Here is a 22,678-nt window from a genome sequence, read left to right on the forward strand (position 1 = left end):
GCAAATGAACACTCAAAATGTTTATTTCAAACCACACACTGGCCCTATTGTGTTTGTCAATGTAATAGTATTGTGTGTGTGTGTATGCGTGTGTATACTAGAGTGAGATAATTTGTGTGTTTGTTACAGAAAGAGAGAACCATAGTGTGTGTTTCTATTTCTGACACAGTGGCATTGTATTGAATGTGCCCTTGGCCCAATCTCACTCCAAGGGTCACACCTCCCTCACTCTGTTTCAAACTGTGTGTGTGCATGAACAAGGATGTTTATGTCAGTGTAGTGGCGCCATGCTATTCAAAAAAGCCGCTGAGAGGCTAAACTGGGAGTGCTGTATTTGTGACGCATCAAAAAAGACATCATCCATTCAAAAAATGGAAAGCTTTCCAATACTCCATTTATCACTCCACAAACATGTTGAAAAAATAGTATAGATGTTAATTGTTGGTCAATAAAGAGTTCACTTACTCCCTATTCACCCCCTCCTAACCCACAACAGGTGAGCAGGTGCCTATTAACCAATACATATCTCATGACGCCTCTCAAATCATGTGATACATTAAGCATTTCATGTTTACTAGAGTCAGAATTAAGAAAAAAGACGTGAAGGGGTCAGAGGTGAGAGTTGACTAGAGTCTGTGCATGAATGTTTAGGCCTGTTTGTTCATCTTTTCACATGCATGAAGATATTTAGTGTTTGTTTCACAAACAAACATGCACAAACACTCTCTTTCAGAGACACACATACTTTTTTATTACACTTTATTTGGCAGTGTAAAAGGATGCTGCGTCTTTAAGATCTGCCTCAATGTGTGCGTGTGTGCTGTGTGTGAAAGAGAGATAGTAGTGGGGTTTGTTTATTGTTTCAGGGACAAAAGAGTGAGTGAGAATCATAAAAGCATCGAAGGAGATTAAACTGCACGGCACATCAGAGAGACTGAGCGCGGTACACATACACATACTCACATGGGTAAGTTTACCTGATCTCACCTGAACCAATATTAACCCACTGTCATTATTTGCATAAATTAAATAGATCAGCGAGTTTTGTGCGTTTAATATGTTTTGGGCTAATTGAGATATTTACATTTACTGACATATAATATATTATAACCCTGACTGGTCAGACAATTGGTGCTTAAGTTGTTCCTGTAATGATGGAAGTTATACACATATTTTAATGCTTTCTAACAGATTAATTCAGAGGCAGGCTCAGTTTGTGATTGGCTCTGAGAGTTACTGCGATATTTTAGAGGTGTGAGTGAGATGACCAGTAACCTCAGGAGACTCCAACCAGAGGTCACATCGGGTCTTTAGGACAATTAATTCTCTCCGATTTCTTCTTTTGCGTGTCACTCTTCTACAGCACAATGCCAATTTGATAACGGACAGATGTAGTTGTTTACTGTTGTTGTATAAAGTTATTTATATATTTACATGCATCATATTATTTGACAGACTAAAATACAGTAGAGCACAGCTGGAGAGAGACAGTGTGATTTTCTTACCAACCTTCAGCAGAATCATGTTGGAATGTCTTACAGTAGAATGCATATCTGAATTGCTGTTTCTCATGGGTTTAAACCCAGTTTCATTTATATTTCATTTATTCTGCAGATGCTTTAATCTAAAGCAATTCACACACTACATATGTTGAACATTTCAACTCCAGATTCATTTTTAGGCCTTTTAAATCTTCAAATGTACTAAAATCATCAAATGCACTGAAATGTCTTCAGACCTGTTCGGTTCAACCAATTTGTACCAATTTGGTTCAAATCTGCTAAATAGCTATTTTAACTAAGTTGGTCAGAAGTTTAGGAAAAAAACAACCCAAGGTCTCAAAAAGAGGGTGTGGCAAGGAAAAACTGGCGTAGCTTATCTAATAGTATTACAATTATTATCAGTGTCGGTACTTTTAATGATTATAGAGAAGATTAAAAACAAAAGTTGGAATGTGCATGACCTGTCGTGACCCTGACACCGAGTAAAACACTGCAGTGGTGTCAGTGTGTGTCTGTCTGTGCCGCCACAGGAGAAAACGCAATGACGCACTCCACTGGTGAGCGCGCGTGCGCTCGTTTGTTCACAATGATTGTTTTTGTTGTTAAAACAAAAGCCATTATAACCTCACAAGTGATTCTTTTTCTGACCACAAAACCTCAAACACTCACACACAAACCCTCTCTCACCCTGATACGAGCCTACTCCAGAAAGAGTGAGAGGGGCCAAGAAGAGGGAGGGAGAGAGAGAAGCAGTTTAAGCGATGAGTTTTTTCTTCCTTGAGGTGAACAGTAAAGTTTATCTGAAGAAACAGAAGGAAATTACCTCCCCAAATTTAGATATCACTGCAACGGAGAAGGCTCTCTGCAGCGTTTGCACAACTCTCTTGGTGTGGGTTCAGCTCAGTGGGGTCGATGTTTCCAGTGAAACAGCCGTGGTTGTGTAAAGCGCTAGGTGACCTGAGACCAGCCTCCTAAACGCTTCTTCATCTGATCATCTCCACAACGCTACCCATCACTTACATTAAGGGATCGCTGGGAACCTTTTGGAGCTTATTGTTTTTTTGGCTTCTTTTTAGTTGCTTCAGTTTAAAAAGAAAAAAGTATTTATCTTATTTTATTGATGCATTTGTTTTGTCTGTTAACTGTTCAGATGTCTTGCAAATAACACACACCGTTTTTTCATAATTTACATAGGAGTGTGTTTTCATTTTGGTCATTTTAAGAAGGGCTTTGGAATCGCCCACGTTCATTTTGTCTGCGTTTGGCTGTGATGCGTTTGGCTTCCTTGCGAGACTAACAGATTCATTTGTAAAGCATTTTGTATATGTGTGTGTGCAGGTTTGTGCATGTACTTAAAAGTACATTTTAGGCCACTTACATTACAAGTATGTTAGATGTATGATTTGGGCCATGTGTTTGTGTCACCTCTATTGACGATGTACCTCTGATCATAATTAAGACTGTCAAGAGGTGAGCGCGTGCATTTCGTATAAATGTGCGTGTGCATTGTGTGTGCACTATGCGCAGCGGGTGTGTTCATATATTACTCACCCACAGGTTGCTATGATTGCTGCATTCGCTGCCTGGGCGCTGTGCCCTACACCAGCCTCCTGGCCACCCTGCTCTGCTACACCGGAGTGGCGCTCTTCTGTGGGGGAGGCCACGAGGCGCTCTCTCACACATATCAATTGGTAGAGCTATACTTCGCAAGAGAGGTCCAGGATTTCACGGTGCTGGCTGATTTGTAAGTGATTCTCTTTATTTAGTCCAATTCAATGTGACCTATACATTTGTGTCACTCTTTCGCATTGTGTGTTTCAGTATAAAATACTTTCAATATGTGATCTACGGTCTGGCCTCCTTCTTCTTCCTGTATGGACTGTTGCTGTTGGCCGAAGGTTTTTACACCACCAGTGCTGTAAAACAGACCTTTGGCGAGTTTAAGAGCACCAGCTTTGGGCGCTGTGTCAGCCTGACAGTAAGCATGCATGCAGAATTTGTAAGTTTGGAATCAAGTTTGTTGTTGCTATTACATGACTGGCTGATTTCTCTTTTCCAGTTAATTATTCTGACATACGTGCTTGCCGTGATCTGGTTGGCCATCTTTGGCTTTACGGCCATTCCTGTCTTCTTTCTTTTTAACATGGAAAGTTCCTGTCACAAGGTTAACATTCTGTCTGAAACCACTCTCTTCAACCAGCATTCAAGAGTCTGCATGGATGCACGGCAGTACGGTACGTCTGTGTCTGCATGTCTTATTGTACTGTTTAAAAGTTTAGAGTCATTTCATTGAAGTATCTAAGAGCATACTGTAAGTATGGATGTTTGAAATTAGTAATGTGGAGAAAAATAATATTCATTACAATACAAAAATGTTATTTCAAGCCAAAAAGAGATCCAAATAGATGAGAACTCTAGTACTGTTTAAAAAGCATACCAGGGTGAGACTTTAAAAAGTTGGTTAGCAAAATGTACATTTTTTTAAATGTGTGTAATAAAAAGTAATTTTTTACCAATTCTAGACAAAGTATAGCTACGTTGAAGATGCTGAAATATAACATTTGCTTTATTTTTAATATTTTAGTCACAACATAATTCCCATAGCTTGTTTTATTCTATAGTTTTAATGGATTTACTATTATCGTAAAATGTGAAAAAAATGATACCCTAAACTTTAGAACAGCAATGCATTTTTGTGATTATGCATGTGTTCTGTTTTGTGTAGGGTTCCTTCCCTGGAATGCTGTGCCAGGTGTCGTTTGTGGAACTACACTAGCTAACATCTGCAAAACAGCAGAGGTTAGATGCACACATAAGTGCAAGCAAGACTCTAGTTTCAAGAGTTTCAAGACCCTATTACTTAAATGTTTGTTTATCTTTCTAGTTCTATGTGACCTACGACCTTTACATCTGTGCGTTTGTTGGAGCTGGGATCACTCTTTTCGCTCTGGTCAGTGATCTTCCATTGTTCACCTCTGACCTTTAACCCAGATAATTATTAACAATTATACTGACAAGATTTCATATAATTGAATTGAAAATACCAGTCTGATCTCAAAACATGAATATTAGAAAAAAGCAGAACAAAGCCCCACCCCTAAACCTAGCCATAACTGATGAGATAGCAGATCACACCAAATGGTAAGAATAAGATCATATAAATTAACCACTTAGTTAAAGGTCTAGAGTGGGATTTATAGTGGCCACTAGCGGTGAGTTTGAGAATTGCAACCAATCTCTCAGTCCTCCGCACACCCTCCCTTTCGAAACACAACGGTGGCCACCACAGTACAAAAAGGTGACGTCGGCTGAGACAGCGTGTCTTCTCATGTTGAAGCAGGGAAGAGATCATGTGGGCATTAGAAAGACTGTAGAAATAGTGATGTCTTATTTATTACATAAAATAAAGGGTCTGTGGATTTTATGTATAAAAAGAAGGATAAAAGTCAGGACCTGTGTTAATATTATAAAGACTTTCCAGCAGAGACGCGTTAGGACCTATGGAGATACTTTCCAGCAGAGAGACGTTGGAGAGAAAGATTGTCTAAAAATCACCCCCGAGGAGGTTGCTTTGATTCGGATCAGTATGTGAGTAACATTGGTTTTTAGAACCAAGATATGTTGTTGTTGTTATAATATTAGCTGTGTAACGGAGCAGTTTTGAGTGGTATTGTTTATCTGGAATGATAAAGCTAAGAATTTCATCCTTGCATTGCACAGCAGGTTTGAGGGCAGAGCTAGCTAACATTAAATAACAACACTGTTAAAGGCGTTTGATCGGATTGCAAGATAGCAGTTAGGAGTAAGTTAGTAGACGTTTCCCCCCCTTTGTAAAGTCAGGGACAACCGGACTATGTACCGCAGAGTAGAGGGAGAGGAAACGCACTTTGTAGAGTTGTTTGTCCGTTTAGGGCTACTGTACAAAACATGGCGGCGAATTCAATGTATGTTGGCCCGCTCTGTTTGTAGATAGAAATAGCTTATTCTAAGGTAATACAAACATAACGGTTCATCACGTAAGGTCTTTATACACCTCTGAAGAAATAGTTTTGTATATTATATTGTATTTCTGTCAATAGATCGTCCTAAAAATTTCACATTGCTCCTTTAAATAGTAATGAAATTATATGAGATTGTGTTGAAAATATGAATGGATGTATTTTGATTGAATTCTGTGAGGTCAGAGGGCAAATTCTGTGAATGCGGTTGCCAAAAATTGTGAAGTTCAGTACGGAAGTACAGCTGGTGGATGTTTAGATTCATCACTGCTGGTTTACCCTACTGCTAGTATCAGTAACTGACCCCTCAGCTACTGACCTCTCAACTACTGACTCCCAGCTACTGACTCCCTTTTCCTGAACATTTCATTTCTCATGCTCTTTTTTTTTATCTAGGAGTACAGTGATGATAGGGCGATTCAAGCCAAAGAATTCTGTAGACATAAATTATTACACACATACATATAAATAAAAATAATAAGCATAACATACATGTAATCTACAGAGTATTTGGATACTCAAGCACTGAATACTGGTGTATGTCTTGTTTACTGATTTTCTTTAGTTTCTTTTCTCTTGCTTTAGTTCCTCTATGTGGTTGCCACTACCTACAACTATGCTGTTCTAAGGTTTCTTGGAAGGAAGGGCATCCGTTGCTAGGTTCAGATCTTCTTTCCTGGTGTCTTTCCAAACAACTCCATTTGTGTGGTCATGGTGGCCAGTGAGGAAACCCCAGGAACTACATGATACCCCTGCAGAGTTCTGTTTTACAGATTCACCCCTGGTTTCAAACCTACACTGCAGAATATCGATCAACGAAAATAACAATCCATCTACGCACTACATTTAACACCACAAACTACTGTACTGTAGATCTCTGGAGGAGTGGAACCTAGCCTCTGTATTTCTGTCTTTCTGTTTTACACATACGCAGACACTCGCGCAAGGTTCGTTCTTCTGTTTATTATAAGCAGCCAAACAAGTGCGTTTTAACGTCAAACTCGTTCGACTCACCGTGGGATTTGACTCCCCTACTTCTGATTGGTTCATGAGGAGGTTATCTGACTGGTTTTTATCGGTAATGCCCTTACGAATATTAACCATGTTTTTTTTTGTGGTAAAAGTGTAGTAACCATGTTTTTTTGGTGCATTGATTACTTAGGGCAAACCCATGGTTTTACTACAGTAACCATTGTTTACTATGGTTTTTACAAAAAACATGGTTTTCAACTGTAGTAAAACCTACAGTAACCATGGTTTTTTGGTTTTAAGTGAAGTAAAACCATGGTTTTTCAATTTTAACTGTAGTAAAACCATGGTAAATTTTCGTAAGGGCATGCCCACCCACACCTAATCCTAACCATAAAATGGAGTAACGGGGACATCAGATTTTGATCCAGCAAACGCTGCGCGTAATCGCTAGAAGCGGCAAACGCTTCAAAACGCCAGAACACATCCTGCGCGAACAACCGTTCTGCTCTTTCTCTCACGGTCATAGGTTTGTTTTAAGGATTGTATTCATGTAGCTTTATCATCATATTAATGCCTTGCAGTTTTACCAGGATTTTATGTTATCTCCCTTGTTCTGTGGTGAGAGACATTGGACAAATGAACTGGGTTTATATTCGGAGACACACAGAGATACAGCGCTGTAATAAGCAGTGACCTGCTGTGTAAGTCTGGGTTCAGTATTTTAGTGTCAATATCAAACCATGTCCACTATATGTATGGTTTTACAGTATGTGCAACACAGTCTAACGGGAATTCGTGACATTGTCACAAACTGTAATCTATTATTTCGTGTTTACTGACACGAATTTCCCCCTTTTTTCGTGTCAGTCAGCACGGCTTTTTTCATGTCACCCAGCACGACTTTTAATCGAATGTATTTTAAAACGCGGTATCTTTCATATGTATAAATATATATCAACGCAATCTGATGGGAATTCATACCTATTTTACAAGATGGCTCATTCGGTTGAATTCCTGTTTCCTAAGATCTCATTGGTATGTTTTGACTTTTCCCCTGTGACGTTAGGTTTAGGGGCGGGGTTAGGCGAGTCATTTATCATTGCTTTGCCACCTCGTGAAACTCGCGTTTTTAGCTAAATTAGCCTTTGCGGTTGTGATTTTAGGATTTGGGGTGAAGTAAGGTGTTGGTTAGCCACATCCTAAAATATGTATGACTTCTTTTGATATCAGGTTATAAATATATAAATGTAAATACACACGCAGTCTGTGTATTGAAAGTCGTGCTAAGTAACATTAAAAAAAGGTTGTGCTCACTGACACGAAAAAATGGGGATATTCGTGTCCATGATCATGCATTAATAGATTCCAAATTTCCTGTCTATGCCACGAACTGCCGTGAGACTGGGTTGGTATGTATGATTGTGGGTGGCTGTGAGTATGTGTGTGTTTTTATAACTAACTGACTCTGGCAGTAAACTGGACCCGATCAATGATGGTGCTCGATAAAAGAAACTAATCATGTTTTTATTACTCTGGCTCACTTCAAAGAACTAAAAGTGATCTGATGATGTCAATCTAATAAATTAAGTGAAATGATTATTAAATTCTGCAGAATTCTAATAGAATTTAGTTTACATAAAATTGTGTGTTGACTTTCATTGAAACTCATGCAATAAACTTTAATTTCATTTAATAAAAGTGGAATGTGTGTGTGGTCACTTCATTGTGATGGTCCTGACTGCAGAACACAAGATCCAGGGGACTCGTGGTCGCCAACGTTTGCTCTTATCAAAGTCGTGTACTGCGGCCACGACGCGAAGCGTCAATTATTCCGCTTATACCACGGTTAACACACCCCAGGACATTGTTCAAATGTTTAATTTCAATGTTTGTCATGTTATCTTCTTAAAAATGCTTTCGATTTCAACATGGCAGCGGAGTGAAATCAGTCTATTGACTTCATTTCACATGTCAGAGTTCACATTTATGAGAAAGTGAAATTGTGAATTATAAAAGGTATAAGCAATATTTTGAAAATCTGTTTACAGGGATATTAAATACACACAATGATAAACATATGTAGTACACTATATTATATTCATATGACCATATGACAGCAATTTTTACTGAAGAGTAAAGCTATTATTTAAAAAGTTTGTACTGTATTTTCAAACTCAGTAGCGATGTGAGAGGAGAGTGAGATGTGCTTGATTGTCATATATACACTAGTTGTGGTGATGGGTCGGTTGCCATGGAGATGTGTAATCAAAGGAAGAAGACATCATCAAAGCATTTCTCGCAGAGGACTTTTCCACCATGGTGGTACATGGAGCACAAGAGATCACCCAGAAGCATTTTGCAACCGTCACACTGTTAAACACATACAAACACAAAGCATTAATGTTCACACTGCAGCGCATCATTTACTGTATGTGGAGAAAGAAAATCTATAGCAGAAGAAACAGAAGATGTGAACCTTGAAACATTCTGGATGGCAGCAAATTGCAGGATCGTCAATGGTAATTTTCACATTCTCATCTATGGTTTGCTTGCAGAAGGAACACATAGGCTTATGTTTCACACTGAAGAGAGAGAGAGAGATGGGGTTATACTCTCAGACTTGTACTGTATCTTTAAAAGCTTGCAGTCTTAGAGAGAGAGGTTCATTTTTGGAGCTTTAACAAGTTGGGACCTATACATGGACAAAGTAATAGATTATTCAATAAAAAAAATATGGTTTGTGTTCAGCTGAAGGGAAGATTGGGATGGCATGAGAGTGAGTAAATAATAAGACACTCTAAAAAAAACTTACTAAAAAAACTTAATAAAATAACTTAAAAAATATTCTTGTATTGAGACATATTAAAAATAATATTTTTTTAGTTTTTTTAAATGTATTAATTTCTCTAAAATGTACATATATTATTTAAGTTTATTTAATGAAAAAGTATTTAATTAATAAATTATATTTTTAATATACACTTAATATTTCTATAATAGAAGTATTTGAGTTACTCACATTTACTTTTTTTTAACTTACATTTATACAATTTAAATAGTATATATTTCATTGATTTCACAACTTTAAAATGTACTAACATTTTTAGGTGTAAATTGTTTCACGTAAAATCACCATTATTTTTTCTTAGAGTGCAATTTTCATTTTGGGGTGAACTGCACATTAACAGTAATTTTTTTTTTATTTGCAGATAAGGAACTCCACAGAACTCATATGAGTTGAGATTTCTTTACAGGTGAGTAACTTACCTCAATCGAGTTTCACTGTTTAGTCCGTGGAGCTTTGTTCCAAAACTGGACTCTTCCGTTGGTTTTGTCAAAAGTTTTACAGTGGCTGGGCCTTGATCTGTCTCAGATGTATCTGATGACTGTATACCTGGAGCTTCCAGTGCAGACTGTAGTGAAAGTTCCCCGTATTCACTTGTGGCTTCTGTCACCTGGTTTTCTTTTTGTTTGAGTACAAGTGTGGTCTTTACTTCTTGTACAATCTCTGGTGTGACTGAATCAACTGTATTGTTTATCCCATTGTCTGTTGTGTTGTCTCCAGATGTCTCCAGCGCTTCCTTTGGAGGATTGTTTAAAGATATGTTCAACGATTCATGTACACACGAGACTAGACATGTCTCCACTTCTGCCTCTACGGGAGTGTGTGTTGATATCTCAACTGCCTTCTCAACAGGTGTGACTTTAGATGTCTCCAGTGCAGGTGATTCTGCAGTTATCTCAAGTGTTTTCTCTAGATATGTGACTTTAGATGTGTCCTCTGTTTTCACTGTGTAATGTACAGATGGGACTAGAAAAGTCTCCAGGGATTCCTCTACAGGTGTGTCTGCAAGTGCTTCCACTGCATTCTCTACAAGTGTGACTGTAGATGTCTCAAAAGCTTCGTTTACAGGTGTGACATTAATTTTCTCCAAAGATTTCTCTACAGGTGTCTTCACAGCTTTCTCTATAGATGTGACTGTATATGTCTCATAAGATTCATCTACATGTGAGTCTGCAGGTATTTCATCTGCTTTCTCTACATGTGTGACTTTAGATGTCTCAAAAGCTTCATCTACAGGTGTGACATTGGACATCTCCAACGCTTCCTGTGCAAATACTTCATCTGTTTTCTGTACAGGTGTAACTTTCGGTTTCTCCAGTGCTTCTTCTACATGTGTGTCTGCATGTATCTCAACTGCTTTCTCTACAGGTGTGTCTGCAGGTGTTTCCAGGGCTTCCTCTTCAGGAATATCTGAAGATGTCTTCACTGCTTCATTTACAGGTGTGATTGCGGGTGTATCCACTGCTTTTTCTACTCGTGTGACCTCTTTCTCTTCATGTGTCTTCTGTGCTTCTTCTGCACTTGTACTGATTGAAACATATATTCTTACACGTTATGAAATATTAGATGGCAGTTTAGCCGAATATTTGCACATATAAGAGCTTCCAAGAATTCTTCTTTAGTTCCAACTTGCACATGAGAAATTAAGGGATAACTTGTTTTTTTTTTAAGGGATTGTGCTTTAAAAAGATAATACCTTTTGTCCTGGTAGGTCTTACTCTTGACAGGTGAGTTTTCTGTTGAGCCTAAAGCTCTAAGGAGGAACATAGTTGAGTTGTTAGATGGAACAAGGTAACATATGAAAGCAAAAACAAGGAATATATATATAGAATCACACACAGGTAAAATAAATAAAAACAGCCCTTACTCAAATTTTTGTACTGCTGACTGAATATAAGATCTTCGATGAGGTGTGGTTGAATCTAAACTAGTGGATGCATGGCTGATAGAGGCAGGGCTCTGGTGGGCTGGAGAAACAGGACTGTCTCCGGCTGAAAACAAATTTACTGGACCCAGCGATTTACTGTTATTAGAGAGAGAGAACAAAAGAGAGGGATTTTGTATACAGGGAAAAAGACATTGGGTTGGTTGCTACTACCTTGCTAAACCAGTAGATGACAGTATAAGCATGAACGTACCGTGTATGTTGCACATCTTGTGTGTCTTGGTCCACTTGAGATCTGTGAATCCAGCTTCCGTCTTGTTTCACATTTTTTCGTACTTTTGTCACCTTTAACACAGCCTGTCTGTCAACCTCTAAAAGCACACAAAATTTACTGTTAGAATGACATTTTGTTCACAGATGTGTGCATTTGTGCGTGTGCGTGTGTGCATACCACTGGCCATAGTCAGTTACTCTTCCTGTGTCAATACCTATATTGGAAGTAGACATACGTGAAATTAAATTCTTTTCTCAGATCATAGACATTTCTTATATTAATGGTATTTCAGAGCAGGTTCAGTTTGTCACAAACATGCTTTTGTACCCCCAGAAATGCCTGCCACAAGGTCCAAACATAAATGCAGCCCAACCACATTTTTTTCTCAGTGTCAGTGTTATCTAGCATCTCATCTACAACAGAAACTCAAGTGCTGTCACACAGGAAAATGTTTTGCATTGTCCTCACATACTGTTTGGAATTTGACATAATGTGTTTTATAGGTATTCTTTATGCTTTGTGCTTAAGTGGTTCTGAAGATGTAAATAGCCAAAAATAAACAACGTGAAAAGTATTCAAGACAATGGAAGAAAGGAAGAACAGTTCAACGGGTCATGAAACACAGGAGCAACACTTCTGCATGACGATTTTGTGTGTTTATATAAGTGTGTGAAATGCGCTTTGGCTGAGATTATATAGAGATCTTCCACTTTTACACATTTATTTTATTGAGATTTAAATTTTAGAGTCTGTTTGATGCACACAGACAGACTTTTGAAGCTTTATTTCCGAGGACATATGGCCTAATTGCTATATTTACAGTATTAACGTACAATCAATGGAAAACTTTTTCTGCTTTAATCAAATTGGTATTTTCAATGTCTTTTTTCAACGTCTATTTCAGTGTCTGTGTTAAGTAACTTCAACTTTTATAAGTTACATGCAGCTCAACCTGATAAAATGTTAAAGAGTAATTCCTTGAAATAAAAAAACAATTACATTTTATTTAGAAACTTAAGCTAAAAAAATTGTACCCATAACTCTCACACAATCCTACATATTGACATTATTAGATTTAAAGCAAAACCGAAATTTGGACATTTTAATAAGCAATTCTAATAATTTGCACCACTTCTGTCATTTATTGTAGAAGTTAGTTCTTGACAAGTTTGTTTGTATTTGTTATTTCATAGCCAAACCTGCAGACATTCTCATTTATTCCACATTTTCATGGTGGAGACATTCCTATGACACCCACCCATACTGTTGGACAACATTAGCCCTGCCCTTTTAACTATTATAAACAGCTCTTTGACTAGTGGCATTTTCCCAATGTCTTTTAAACACACTTCTGTACAGCCCCCGTTAAAAAGATCTCATCTCGATCCGATCCATCTGTTCTTAGCAACTACCAGTCGATTTCTAAACTCCCATTTATTTCTAAAGTTTTAGAGAAAGCGGTGCTTTCACAGTTTACTTCTTACCTGGATGCTTTTAACATTCTGGATAAGTTCCAATCTGGTTTTAGAGCACTTCATAGTACAGAGTCGGCCTTGCTTAAAGTTATGAATGATCTTTTGTTGTCCATTGATTCTGGGTCATCTGCCATTCTGATACTGTTAGATTTGAGTGCAGCCTTTGACACTATTGACCATGACATCCTCTTGAATCGACTCAAATGTGTAGTAGGGGTTCAAGGCACGGCATTACAGTTATTCACCTCTTATTTAAAGGGTAGGTCTTTTTCAGTAAATATCGGGTCGTTCACCTCACTTTCTGCGTCCATCCCTTATGGTGTTCCTCAGGGTTCTATTCTTGGCCCTTTACTGTTCTCACTCTACATGCTTCCCCTAGGCTCCATTCTCCAGAAATATAATATTAACTATCATTGCTACGCCGATGACCTCCAATTTTACCTTCCAATCAAACTTGAAAATGACTCTTCTCTACAAGTTCTTGTCTCATGTTTTGACGAAGTAAGAACATGGATGGCTAATATTTTTTTGCAGCTAAACACTGACAAAACTGAAGTGCTTCTGCTAGGCCACGCTGCACTCAATACTACTCTTACAAGTAGGTTAGGTTCCCTTAGTGATAATTTACAACACCATGTAAAAAATCTAGGGGTCCTTTTCGATCCATCTCTACAATTTGACAAGCATGTAAACACGGTTGTAAAGAGTAGCTTTTTCCACCTCAGATCTCTTGCGAAAGTAAAACATTTTCTCTCGAAAAAAAATCTTGAAACAGTCATCCATGCACTAATCTCTTCTAGGCTCGACTATTGTAACTCTCTGTATGTCGGCCTTCCTCAAAGCACTCTATCTCGGCTTCAGATGGTTCAAAATGCAGCAGCCAGATTATTGACAGGAACAAAAAAAGGGAGCATATTAGTCCTGTTCTTGCTTCATTGCACTGGCTCCCTATTAAATTCAGAGATGATTTTAAGATCCTTCTTTTTGTATACAAGGCATTGCAAAAGTCAGCCCCGGAATATATATGTGATCCTGGATCACAAAACCTGTCTTAAGTAGCACGGGAACATTTTTAGTAAATAACAAAAATACATTGTATGGGTCAAAATTATCGTTTTTTCTTTTAGGCCAAAAATCATTAGGATATTAAATAAAGATCATGTTCCATGGAGATATTTTGTAAATTTACTACCTTAAATATATAAAAACTTTATTTTTGTGAGTGGATGGCCTACAGTGCCCCTGATTAATAATTTCAAAGGCAATTGTCTCAATATTTTGATTTTTTTGCATTCTCAGATTCCAGAGTTTTAAACGATTGTATCTCAGTCAGATATTGTCCTATTCTAACAACTCATATATCTATAGAAAGTTTATTTATTCAGCTTTCAGATTATGTAAAAATCTCAATTTCGAAAAAATGACCCATAAGACTGGTTTTGTTGTCCAGGGTCACAAATGTGATCTTATCCAGCCATACACAAACTCTAGGTCATTAAGATCTTGTAACCAGCTTCTCCTATCTGTCCCTCGTTCTCGCTGTAAATCCAAAGGTGACCAAGCTTTCGCTTTTGCTGCCCCTAAACTCTGGAACAGTCTACCCCTTACTATCAGGGCCTATCCATCACTCGTTTTTTTAAAATCAAATTTAAAGACTCATTTTTACACCCTTGCATTTGAGTGATGCTGTGTACGATACTTTTGATGTATGTTTTGTGTATATATACCTATTCTGATTTTATTTTGACTTTATACTTTATACTTCCTATTTTTTATTTTGATCTCTGTTGCTTTTATCTAACATTTTATTGTAAAGCACTTTGGATCAACGATCATGTCAGGTCATACTATTCTCACGGGGACAATGTAAACAAAACCTGGGCCACATACACACACTCCATTCTAAAAAAAATATTCTAAGATCAAACAGCACAACATCACATATCTGCAAAGTCCCTAACATAATGGCCGGATTTCCTCCTCACTTCCCAGAATAGTGAAATCGTCTTTATTGCTTGTTTTGATGAATTTTCATTGATCACAGTGAAAGGAAGAACCCCTGCTACGCAATTCAAACCCAGACGAAAGAAACTCTTCAAATGTGTTTAAAACTGCACATCCCTGCTACTATATAATCCATGTAGTATAAATTTGGTAACAAAATAGTTCTTACCTGTGTGTGAAATCTGTACAGCTCAATCTTGTTTGACAGCATCCACAACATATTTATATGCACACAACAAACACACCTCCCATGCAACTCCCACATCCACAACCCACATCCCCCACCCATAGCCCCCCCCCCCCCGCACACACACATACCCACCCACCATAATACAAATGAACACACCTTTGAATTAGTTTCCGTGATGTTAGTGTGTTCATAAAACGTGTGTAGTTCAAGATCACGGTGTTCTGTACTGCGTTTGAAGCAATGACAAAACGAGACAAATGGGGTGAACCAAAGATTTGCTGACCACATGAGCAGGTTTTATATACTGTTACAGGAACAGAATCCATCTGTTCGCAGAAAGAGAGGTGTAGACTGTGTGTGTTGCATGTTTGCACGATGGTGTGATGTAGTCATGCGAGTAGGAATAAATGTCACTGTCAGCAGTCATCAATACAAACACATGTGCTCACAGCTGGTGACACTTTGAGAAAATAAAAAAACACATATTACATTAAAATTCACATATTCTTTGTCATGTAATAAAAAAGCCAATTTCAGTCATTTTTGATACAATGTTTCCACAGGTGATTATTTCCCATGATGCACTCCTTATTCTATAAAACTTGCAAGCCTTAGGCTTGAGGTAGAAAAAAATCATTTTTGTCACGTAACAGTGCACTTTCAAAGCAACTTTAGGTACACTGATGTAATGGTCGATGCTTGAGGGCATGTTAATAATAAAGTAGGACTGTTATCTATGTAAATCTCCAGTTGGGTAACATCAAGACCCGAAACCTCGGTTGTCAATCCAGATTCTTAACTATTATGCAACAACTTTTAGCTATCAGCAATTTTCATCCATCTTAAATTCCAGTGCTGTTGAAAACAGCCTCCCCACGTTCACTGCTGCCATTACCTTATATATAAAAACAGTCAGTAACATGATACTACACATTACAGAGGAACTACTTCTACAAATCTCTCGGAAAGACATAAGAAGTAATCCTATTACTAGATACTGCAAGCAGGTTTTTCCAGATTCATTTACACAAGAACAGTGGTTAAGACGTGGGTAGACGATGGCGGGATATCGTTCCGCGCTCATACAAGTGATAAAGAATATAGCATAGACATTTATGATTAACAAACCACCTCACATTTGCACATAACGTCCCCAAAACCCCAATTATAATCCAGAGAGTAATATACACCCCAGAATGTGGATAATAGTTGATAGTTGATTACCATTTGTGTACTAATCTAATGCAAGGATATTTTACTGTAAAAACATCTATATAGTAAACCTAAAACTTTGGAGAAGTGGTTTAATTATTTACATGTATTTGTGTTAAATGAACTGTTTTAACAGCAACACTTGACCTCAACACTGAACCCACAAACCTCTATCGTGACAATCAACACACAACATTCCTTCAACAAGCCATAAAACAGTTATCCTTTCAGATAATAGTCACCACTATTTACATGCAGCAGTACATGCTGGGAACTTCAACCCCCTTGATCATTGGTCAAACAAGTCCAATTAAAGGGGTCATATGGCACGAATACTTGTTTTTCTGTGTCTTTGGTGTGTTATAAGTTGCCCATGCATGTATTAGACACATAAAATTGCAAAAATTAAAGTGTCGGAACAAAAGATGCATTATATCTAAAAGCGAATGCTCACCCAGACCTGCCTGAAACGCCTTGTGTAACCACACCCCCACAAATCCACGTCAGTTCGTGGTATGATTTGACTAAGACCGCCCAAATGTATATGGTGGGCGTACCTGTGAGTACAATTGCTTTGGAACCTGATGTTCCAAATATGGTAAGAGGCGTTACATTTCCGTCACACGCTTGCAGACCATTCGAAAGTGATTCGACCAATCACTTAACTGACCAATCACAGCACACCTCGCTTTTCAGAGCGATGAGTTTTGTAAAAAATCAGAGCGTTTCAGAGAGGCGGGGCAAAGAGGAGATACAAACATGCACGGTATGTGGAAAATACAGCGCTTTTTAACCTTAAATCCTGTTTACACATTGCATTACATCTAAAACAAATGATAATATTCGTTTTAGTCGTGTGATATGACCCCTTTAACAAAATAATCTTGGTAAGCAACATGTTTAGACCCATCTTATTTAGCATTCATAAAATAATAACTTGACTCCTCCCATTAAAACAATATTTTATTTGACTTTATTACCTTTGTTGGGAGAAGATTTATAAGCCAGGATTTTTTTACAATGAAGCCTAAAAGGTATTGAAAGGTGGTGATGATATCATAAATCAAATCTGGCCAAGAAAGTACTTGGAAACCTCAGGTTTAATTGTAGCTGATTTCAGATTCCATGTAACATGTCTCAGAAAGTCAGTGCGGTTGCCATGAAGATCAGCTGTTTGCACCTACAGTATTGAAGACGACAGGTGAGAAAGGCCAAAAACAGTGCAGAGTGTGTTCATTTATCGTGAGTTCATGTGTGAGAACAGTCACATCGGAGATGTTGCCAGTGTCAGAGTGCCGGTGCAGGCAAAATAATGACCCAGTCTCAAGGCAGCTCATGGTATAGACATGAAATATGGAATCTATTGATTTAGCTAAAAACGTGAGTTTCACAAGGTGGCAAAGCAACGATAAATGGCTATCCTAACCCCGCCCCTAAACCTAACATCACAGGGGAAAAGTCAAATCATAACAAAACACGAATGAGATCGTAGGAAATAAGAATTCACACGAATGAGCCCCCTTGTAAAATTCAGATTGTGTCAGAAAGGTCAGATTGTGCTGATATTTATATCTTATACAGTACATATGAAAGCTATCACATATAAAAATACGTTAGATTGAAAGTCATGCTGGATGACGCGAAAAAAAGTTGTGCTGACTGACACAAAAAAAGGGGGAAATATGTGTCCGTGAACACAAATTAATAGATTACAGTTCGTGACAATATCACAAATTCCCATGAGACTGTGGTGAAAATAATCATCCTCATATTCATTAGCTCTGTATTGTGATTTATTGTGGTCTTTGGCCTTGAGCAGATGCTGTTTATAAAACAATTATTTTTTGTAATTCTTGTATTTTTTTAACTTATGTATATTATTTGTCCTAAGTCTATTCTATTCTGTCTTTAGTTTGGGAAAATACATTTACATTTTTCATCATACTTGCACACGGATCGGTACTTTTGCAAGTAGACATGTACTGTACTACAGTAAAAGTGGACATGTCCTCATTCTTCATGTCCTCAGTCATAATTCCAGAGAAAACCTTTAACAAAAACAAATCACAGCCCCTGAAAAGAAATGTTTGTAAAATAATCTAAACACAGAATTCAACAAACTGATATTGTGTCCATGTGAACAATTTATTGTTGAGACTCCTTTATAATTATCATGCATTTTATAACAACTCATTCTGACATTTAAAATGTTTTTTTTGTACACAGTTTCTTAGCTAAATTGCCGTGACATTTTATATACAGTACAGCAACATAATGAATGAATGAATGATATGGAGGTCACTAATTACACTGACCAAACAGCTAAAATCAAACCATAAAGTCACAGTTCCTGGAAAGAGTCTGATAAATTTCATTAATACATAGTTGCATATTGTATATATATTACTTGCATAAACAGATATGGTCAGTTAATGCTTCTGAAGCAAAACAGTGTCACTCAACAGACTATTATTAATGCAGCTATTATTATATCAACCAGCAACATGCAGACACCAGGGAATACAGAATGTGACCCAACTGCTGTGATGCTCCTGGACCAATGACATCGCTCAGAACAGTATTAAGGCCAATGACTGACATTGACATTGTCCCTTTCTGTTTGTTATGATAACATATAATATATTATACGCTCTACTGCTCCATGATCTCCATAGGCACAGTTTCTTTAAGGTCGCTCAGTTTCCTGGAGAAGGAAGACAGTCTCGTGCTAATAGAATCTCTTTTCTGTGTAAGCGCCTCCCCGTAAAATTGCCACAGCTTCTCCCGGAAGTGATTTCCCACAAAACAATAGAGGAATGGGTTAATGGCAGAGTTGGAAAATCCGAGGCAGAGAAAGAACGGCAGTAGCTTATGAACTGCTTGAAGCACCCAGCAATCCCAATTCATCCCCAGATCTCTTAAAACTCCAAGGAACGTCAGCACATGGAACGGAAACCAGCAGAAGAAAAATGCCAACACCACAGCGACTACCATACGCAAAACGTGGACCAATCGCGCCGAGTCCTGCTCCAGGTGATTTGGGGTGGCCAGCAGGTGCACGGCGATGCGGCTGTAGCATGTTGCTATGACGACAAACGGCAGGCAGAATCCGAGGGTGTTCTTGGCGAGACTTAACCCGGTGTGCCAGAGGGGCCTGGGGTAATAAATGACACAAGCTGTGATGTTGTTTTCGGGAAAAGTGTGTATGTCACGGAACACAACCGTGGGCAACGTGGTCAGAGCTGCCACGACCCAAATGACAGCGCTGACACACCTGGCCCGGTTTACGCTTCTGCGGCTCTGGGAATGAAGCGGGTAAACGATGGCGTGATATCGATCCACGCTCATACAAGTGATAAAGAATATACTAGCATAGACGTTTATGGTTAACAAACCACCACACAGTTTGCACATAACCGTCCCAAAAACCCAATTATAATCCAGAGAGTAATATACAGCCCAGAATGGCAAAGAGCTCAGGAAGAGCAAGTCCGACATTGCTAGGTTCACCAGATACGTGTTAGCTACAGTCCTCCGACCCGAGCTGTGAAATAATACACACACCACCAGCACGTTACCAAGGAAACCCAGTAAAAAGATGAGGCTGTACAATGCGGGGAGTACTGTCTTCTGGTACCGGAAGGTCGAGAGGGACATGTAGTCACATGATGAGCTTGTAGTATTGTGGTCCAGTGTTGATACATTGGGTGTGGTCAAGTTACAGGTGGAGTCTGTTTCCATGGTGACACCCTTGATGCGCAGAACACTTCAGGAGTTCTGGAAAGAAAAACAAAGAGAGAGAGAGAACTTTATACTGTTACATGTTCTTGCGTGATGAAAGTCGTCTATCATGTTCACTTTATCTGAAACCTTGACTAAAACCTCTTGATTCCCCCCACTAAAATACTGTGAAAGTCCTGAATGTCAGCCCAAAAGCAGCAAAAAAAGATAAAAGTTATAAATCACAATCTGGGTTTCACAGTTCGCCAAATATAAAAATATTGATAAATTCAATAAGAGACTCAAGTGGGCTGAAACACACACAGACTTTCAAAAGCTTGCGTGACTGTCTGAAATAGTGCATCTACAATCTTCTCGTCCTCCACGGAGATGGAAAACTTTCAAAACATTAAATCTTCACACTATTTAAAGCATGTGTCTCACGCTTGTGTACGGCGCAATTCTCAGCCTGTTATGTTATTAGATATACAGAGAGGACAACATCCCTCTGCATACTGACCGTGAACGGTCCGCTGGGACGGAAGTTGCAGCATCCTCTTCTGTCAGTGTGAGAAAGAGAATGTTCGTGTGTGTGAGAGAGAAATGTGAGAATGGAAGTATGTAATGAAAAGTGTGTGTGTGTGACCATCGCTCTGGTGAGTTTGGGTCCAGCACAGATGTGTTTTATAGCTCTCAGTAGAATGTATCCAACAATACATCTGGTTACTGTTAACGTAGGCGTGGGGTACGTAAAGACATTCGATTGGCTGCAATATCATTAAGGGGGGGTCCTTTCCTACCCCCCAATAGTAATCAAATCTAATGCCCAGATATTTGGTTCATATTTTTTCAATGAGCTCAGGCACTGTATGCACTGTGGCAAGTGTTTCCAACAGGTAAAGAAAAAATTATATCGCTATAAGATGAGAGCAAAACATTGTTCAATGGGGAACTTTTGATGCAAAGTTTTTAGTTAATATAAATTTTGGTTATTTTAAAACTGATGCTTATTGTTTGTTATTTGCAGTTGATTTAAATCTAACATATAATTAAAATATTCTTTGTAATTGAGATATCTGGCAGACAAAAATCATTGCATCAAATAAAATTTAATTAGGAATCTGGTCACTGTCGTGTCATAGGACACAATGACTTAAGTTTATCATAATTTATATCCGCTCGCTGCTGTCATGATAATTCATTTATGAAGATTGATTGCAGCAGTACACACTCTGAGCCCAAACTTATTCTCACAGCTGTAGGAAATGATCCCGACATATTTTAAATGCAACACATGTTCTGAATTACAATGGCTGACCTGAATTACAAAATGCCTGACAAGACCAATTGTAAAAACATAAATTCTGACTAAGTCATCGAAAATATTGAATACAAGTTTTTGTAAGGTGTACAAAAGAGTGTGTAAGTCTTTTTATAAGACGTGTGAGGTCTAGCAAGAAAACATTTAGAAATACAAACATTTATTACTTGTCGTTTTGTAAAGAATACCCAAACATTGTAAATATTGTTTGACTGCTTTCAATTTATAAGCACAAGCAACTTGGCTTTGCAAATTAAATTTTAATTTTGCACCGTGGTTACTCCCATAGCTTTATTTTAACTTACCACTGTGTTAAAATAACTTGAAATTGCTTATTTTTTTATTTATTTTGATGAGTTAAAGTAATGTAAAAAAAAGTTGAAATTACTTGTAAAGCAAAGTTTTACAGTGAAACTTAAACTCTGTAAAAAACAAACTTAAGTTAAACAGCTTCATTAAATGTTTAAGTTAAATTAAATTAGCTTTATGAGTCAATTAAACTTAAATTATATTAAACTGACTTTAATAATCTAGTTGCATTTTACAACTCGGTTTTTTTTGTCAGTTCAATATCTAAGTTCAATTAACTCATAAAGCTTATTTTATTTAACTTAAACATTTAAGGCAGCTAAAGTTGGTTAATTTTTTTTTAAGTGTACACCATTTATTATGATACTGTTCTTTTGACAAATTAAAAATCAGTTTTTGGAATAGTTAGTATCTAATGCCTGTTAGCAACATCCCTAAAAAATCCCATCTCCATTTTCAGCCATGCATGTCTTCCAGATCTTATGCAGTAGAAAAAAATATTTCAAGAAAAATGTAAGTACTACAATGTAAGTTAAAACTCATGAAAACCACAGTACTTAATGAAAACCATGAATCACCATAGTGCTCAGTCTTGATTCTATCATATTAACATACCCTTCAGTTTCCAGCACAAAGTTAAAGAACTCCTCTGTTCTTCTGAAGGTGCCCGTAAAACTCCAGTCCACGTGTACCGCTGAAAAACTATCTGATCGAGCTTAATTAATCCTGCTTAGCCCCCAGCAGACTTTTCCATTTTGGAAGTAGAGCCTTTCAGCCTGTGAGTATATAAGGGAGTAAACAGCCAACCAGATTAAGCATTCGTTAAAATTATTTTTTCATGTCCACATTCGTTCCACTGGGAAAAGGAGGGTCGAGAAGGATATGGGGGGAGAGAGAGAAAAAAGTTAGAACGTTCTCTTCCTAGTTGTATATGACTGTGTTCGTGTTAAAAGGATCTCTCCATGTGTCCT

General features: G+C 37.9%; 3 protein-coding genes across 5 annotated transcripts; 1 reads left to right on the forward strand and 2 right to left on the reverse strand.

Annotated features, from left to right (window-relative positions):
- Positions 1 to 838: 838 nt before the first annotated feature.
- plp1b (proteolipid protein 1b) lies at positions 839 to 8,170 on the forward strand. 2 transcript variants are annotated; one of them, XM_057352403.1, is made up of 7 exons: positions 839 to 967; positions 3,060 to 3,246; positions 3,324 to 3,480; positions 3,562 to 3,736; positions 4,228 to 4,301; positions 4,387 to 4,452; positions 6,086 to 8,170. In XM_057352403.1, exons 1-7 carry the CDS (start codon positions 964 to 966, stop codon positions 6,158 to 6,160), a joined length of 738 nt encoding a protein of 245 aa, XP_057208386.1. In that variant the 5' UTR covers positions 839 to 963; the 3' UTR covers positions 6,161 to 8,170. The 2 variants fall into 2 exon arrangements, with proteins under 2 accessions (XP_057208386.1, XP_057208375.1); XM_057352392.1 differs by lacking the exon at positions 839 to 967 and adding an exon at positions 2,192 to 2,454.
- A 68-nt stretch (positions 8,171 to 8,238) lies between these two features.
- Positions 8,239 to 15,151, reverse strand: si:dkey-125i10.3 (uncharacterized). Of its 2 annotated transcripts, XM_057352369.1 has the most exons (8): positions 15,125 to 15,151; positions 11,654 to 11,690; positions 11,456 to 11,573; positions 11,185 to 11,340; positions 11,014 to 11,070; positions 9,740 to 10,843; positions 8,949 to 9,054; positions 8,239 to 8,842 (listed from the first exon to the last, which is right to left on the reverse strand). In XM_057352369.1, exons 2-8 carry the CDS (start codon positions 11,661 to 11,663, stop codon positions 8,738 to 8,740), a joined length of 1,656 nt encoding a protein of 551 aa, XP_057208352.1. In that variant the 5' UTR covers positions 11,664 to 11,690; positions 15,125 to 15,151; the 3' UTR covers positions 8,239 to 8,737. The 2 variants fall into 2 exon arrangements, with proteins under 2 accessions (XP_057208352.1, XP_057208343.1); XM_057352360.1 differs by lacking the exon at positions 15,125 to 15,151 and having other exon boundaries at positions 11,654 to 11,703.
- A 3,340-nt stretch (positions 15,152 to 18,491) lies between these two features.
- On the reverse strand, positions 18,492 to 22,678 carry agtr2 (angiotensin II receptor, type 2). The gene is made up of 2 exons (XM_057352379.1): positions 22,323 to 22,678; positions 18,492 to 20,134 (listed from the first exon to the last, which is right to left on the reverse strand). Exon 2 carries the CDS (start codon positions 20,096 to 20,098, stop codon positions 19,010 to 19,012), a length of 1,089 nt encoding a protein of 362 aa, XP_057208362.1. The 5' UTR covers positions 20,099 to 20,134; positions 22,323 to 22,678; the 3' UTR covers positions 18,492 to 19,009.

The sequence above is a fragment of the Triplophysa rosa genome, linkage group LG2 (assembly GCF_024868665.1).
Source record: "Triplophysa rosa linkage group LG2, Trosa_1v2, whole genome shotgun sequence".
In the NCBI taxonomy this organism is placed as follows: domain Eukaryota; kingdom Metazoa; phylum Chordata; class Actinopteri; order Cypriniformes; family Nemacheilidae; genus Triplophysa; species Triplophysa rosa.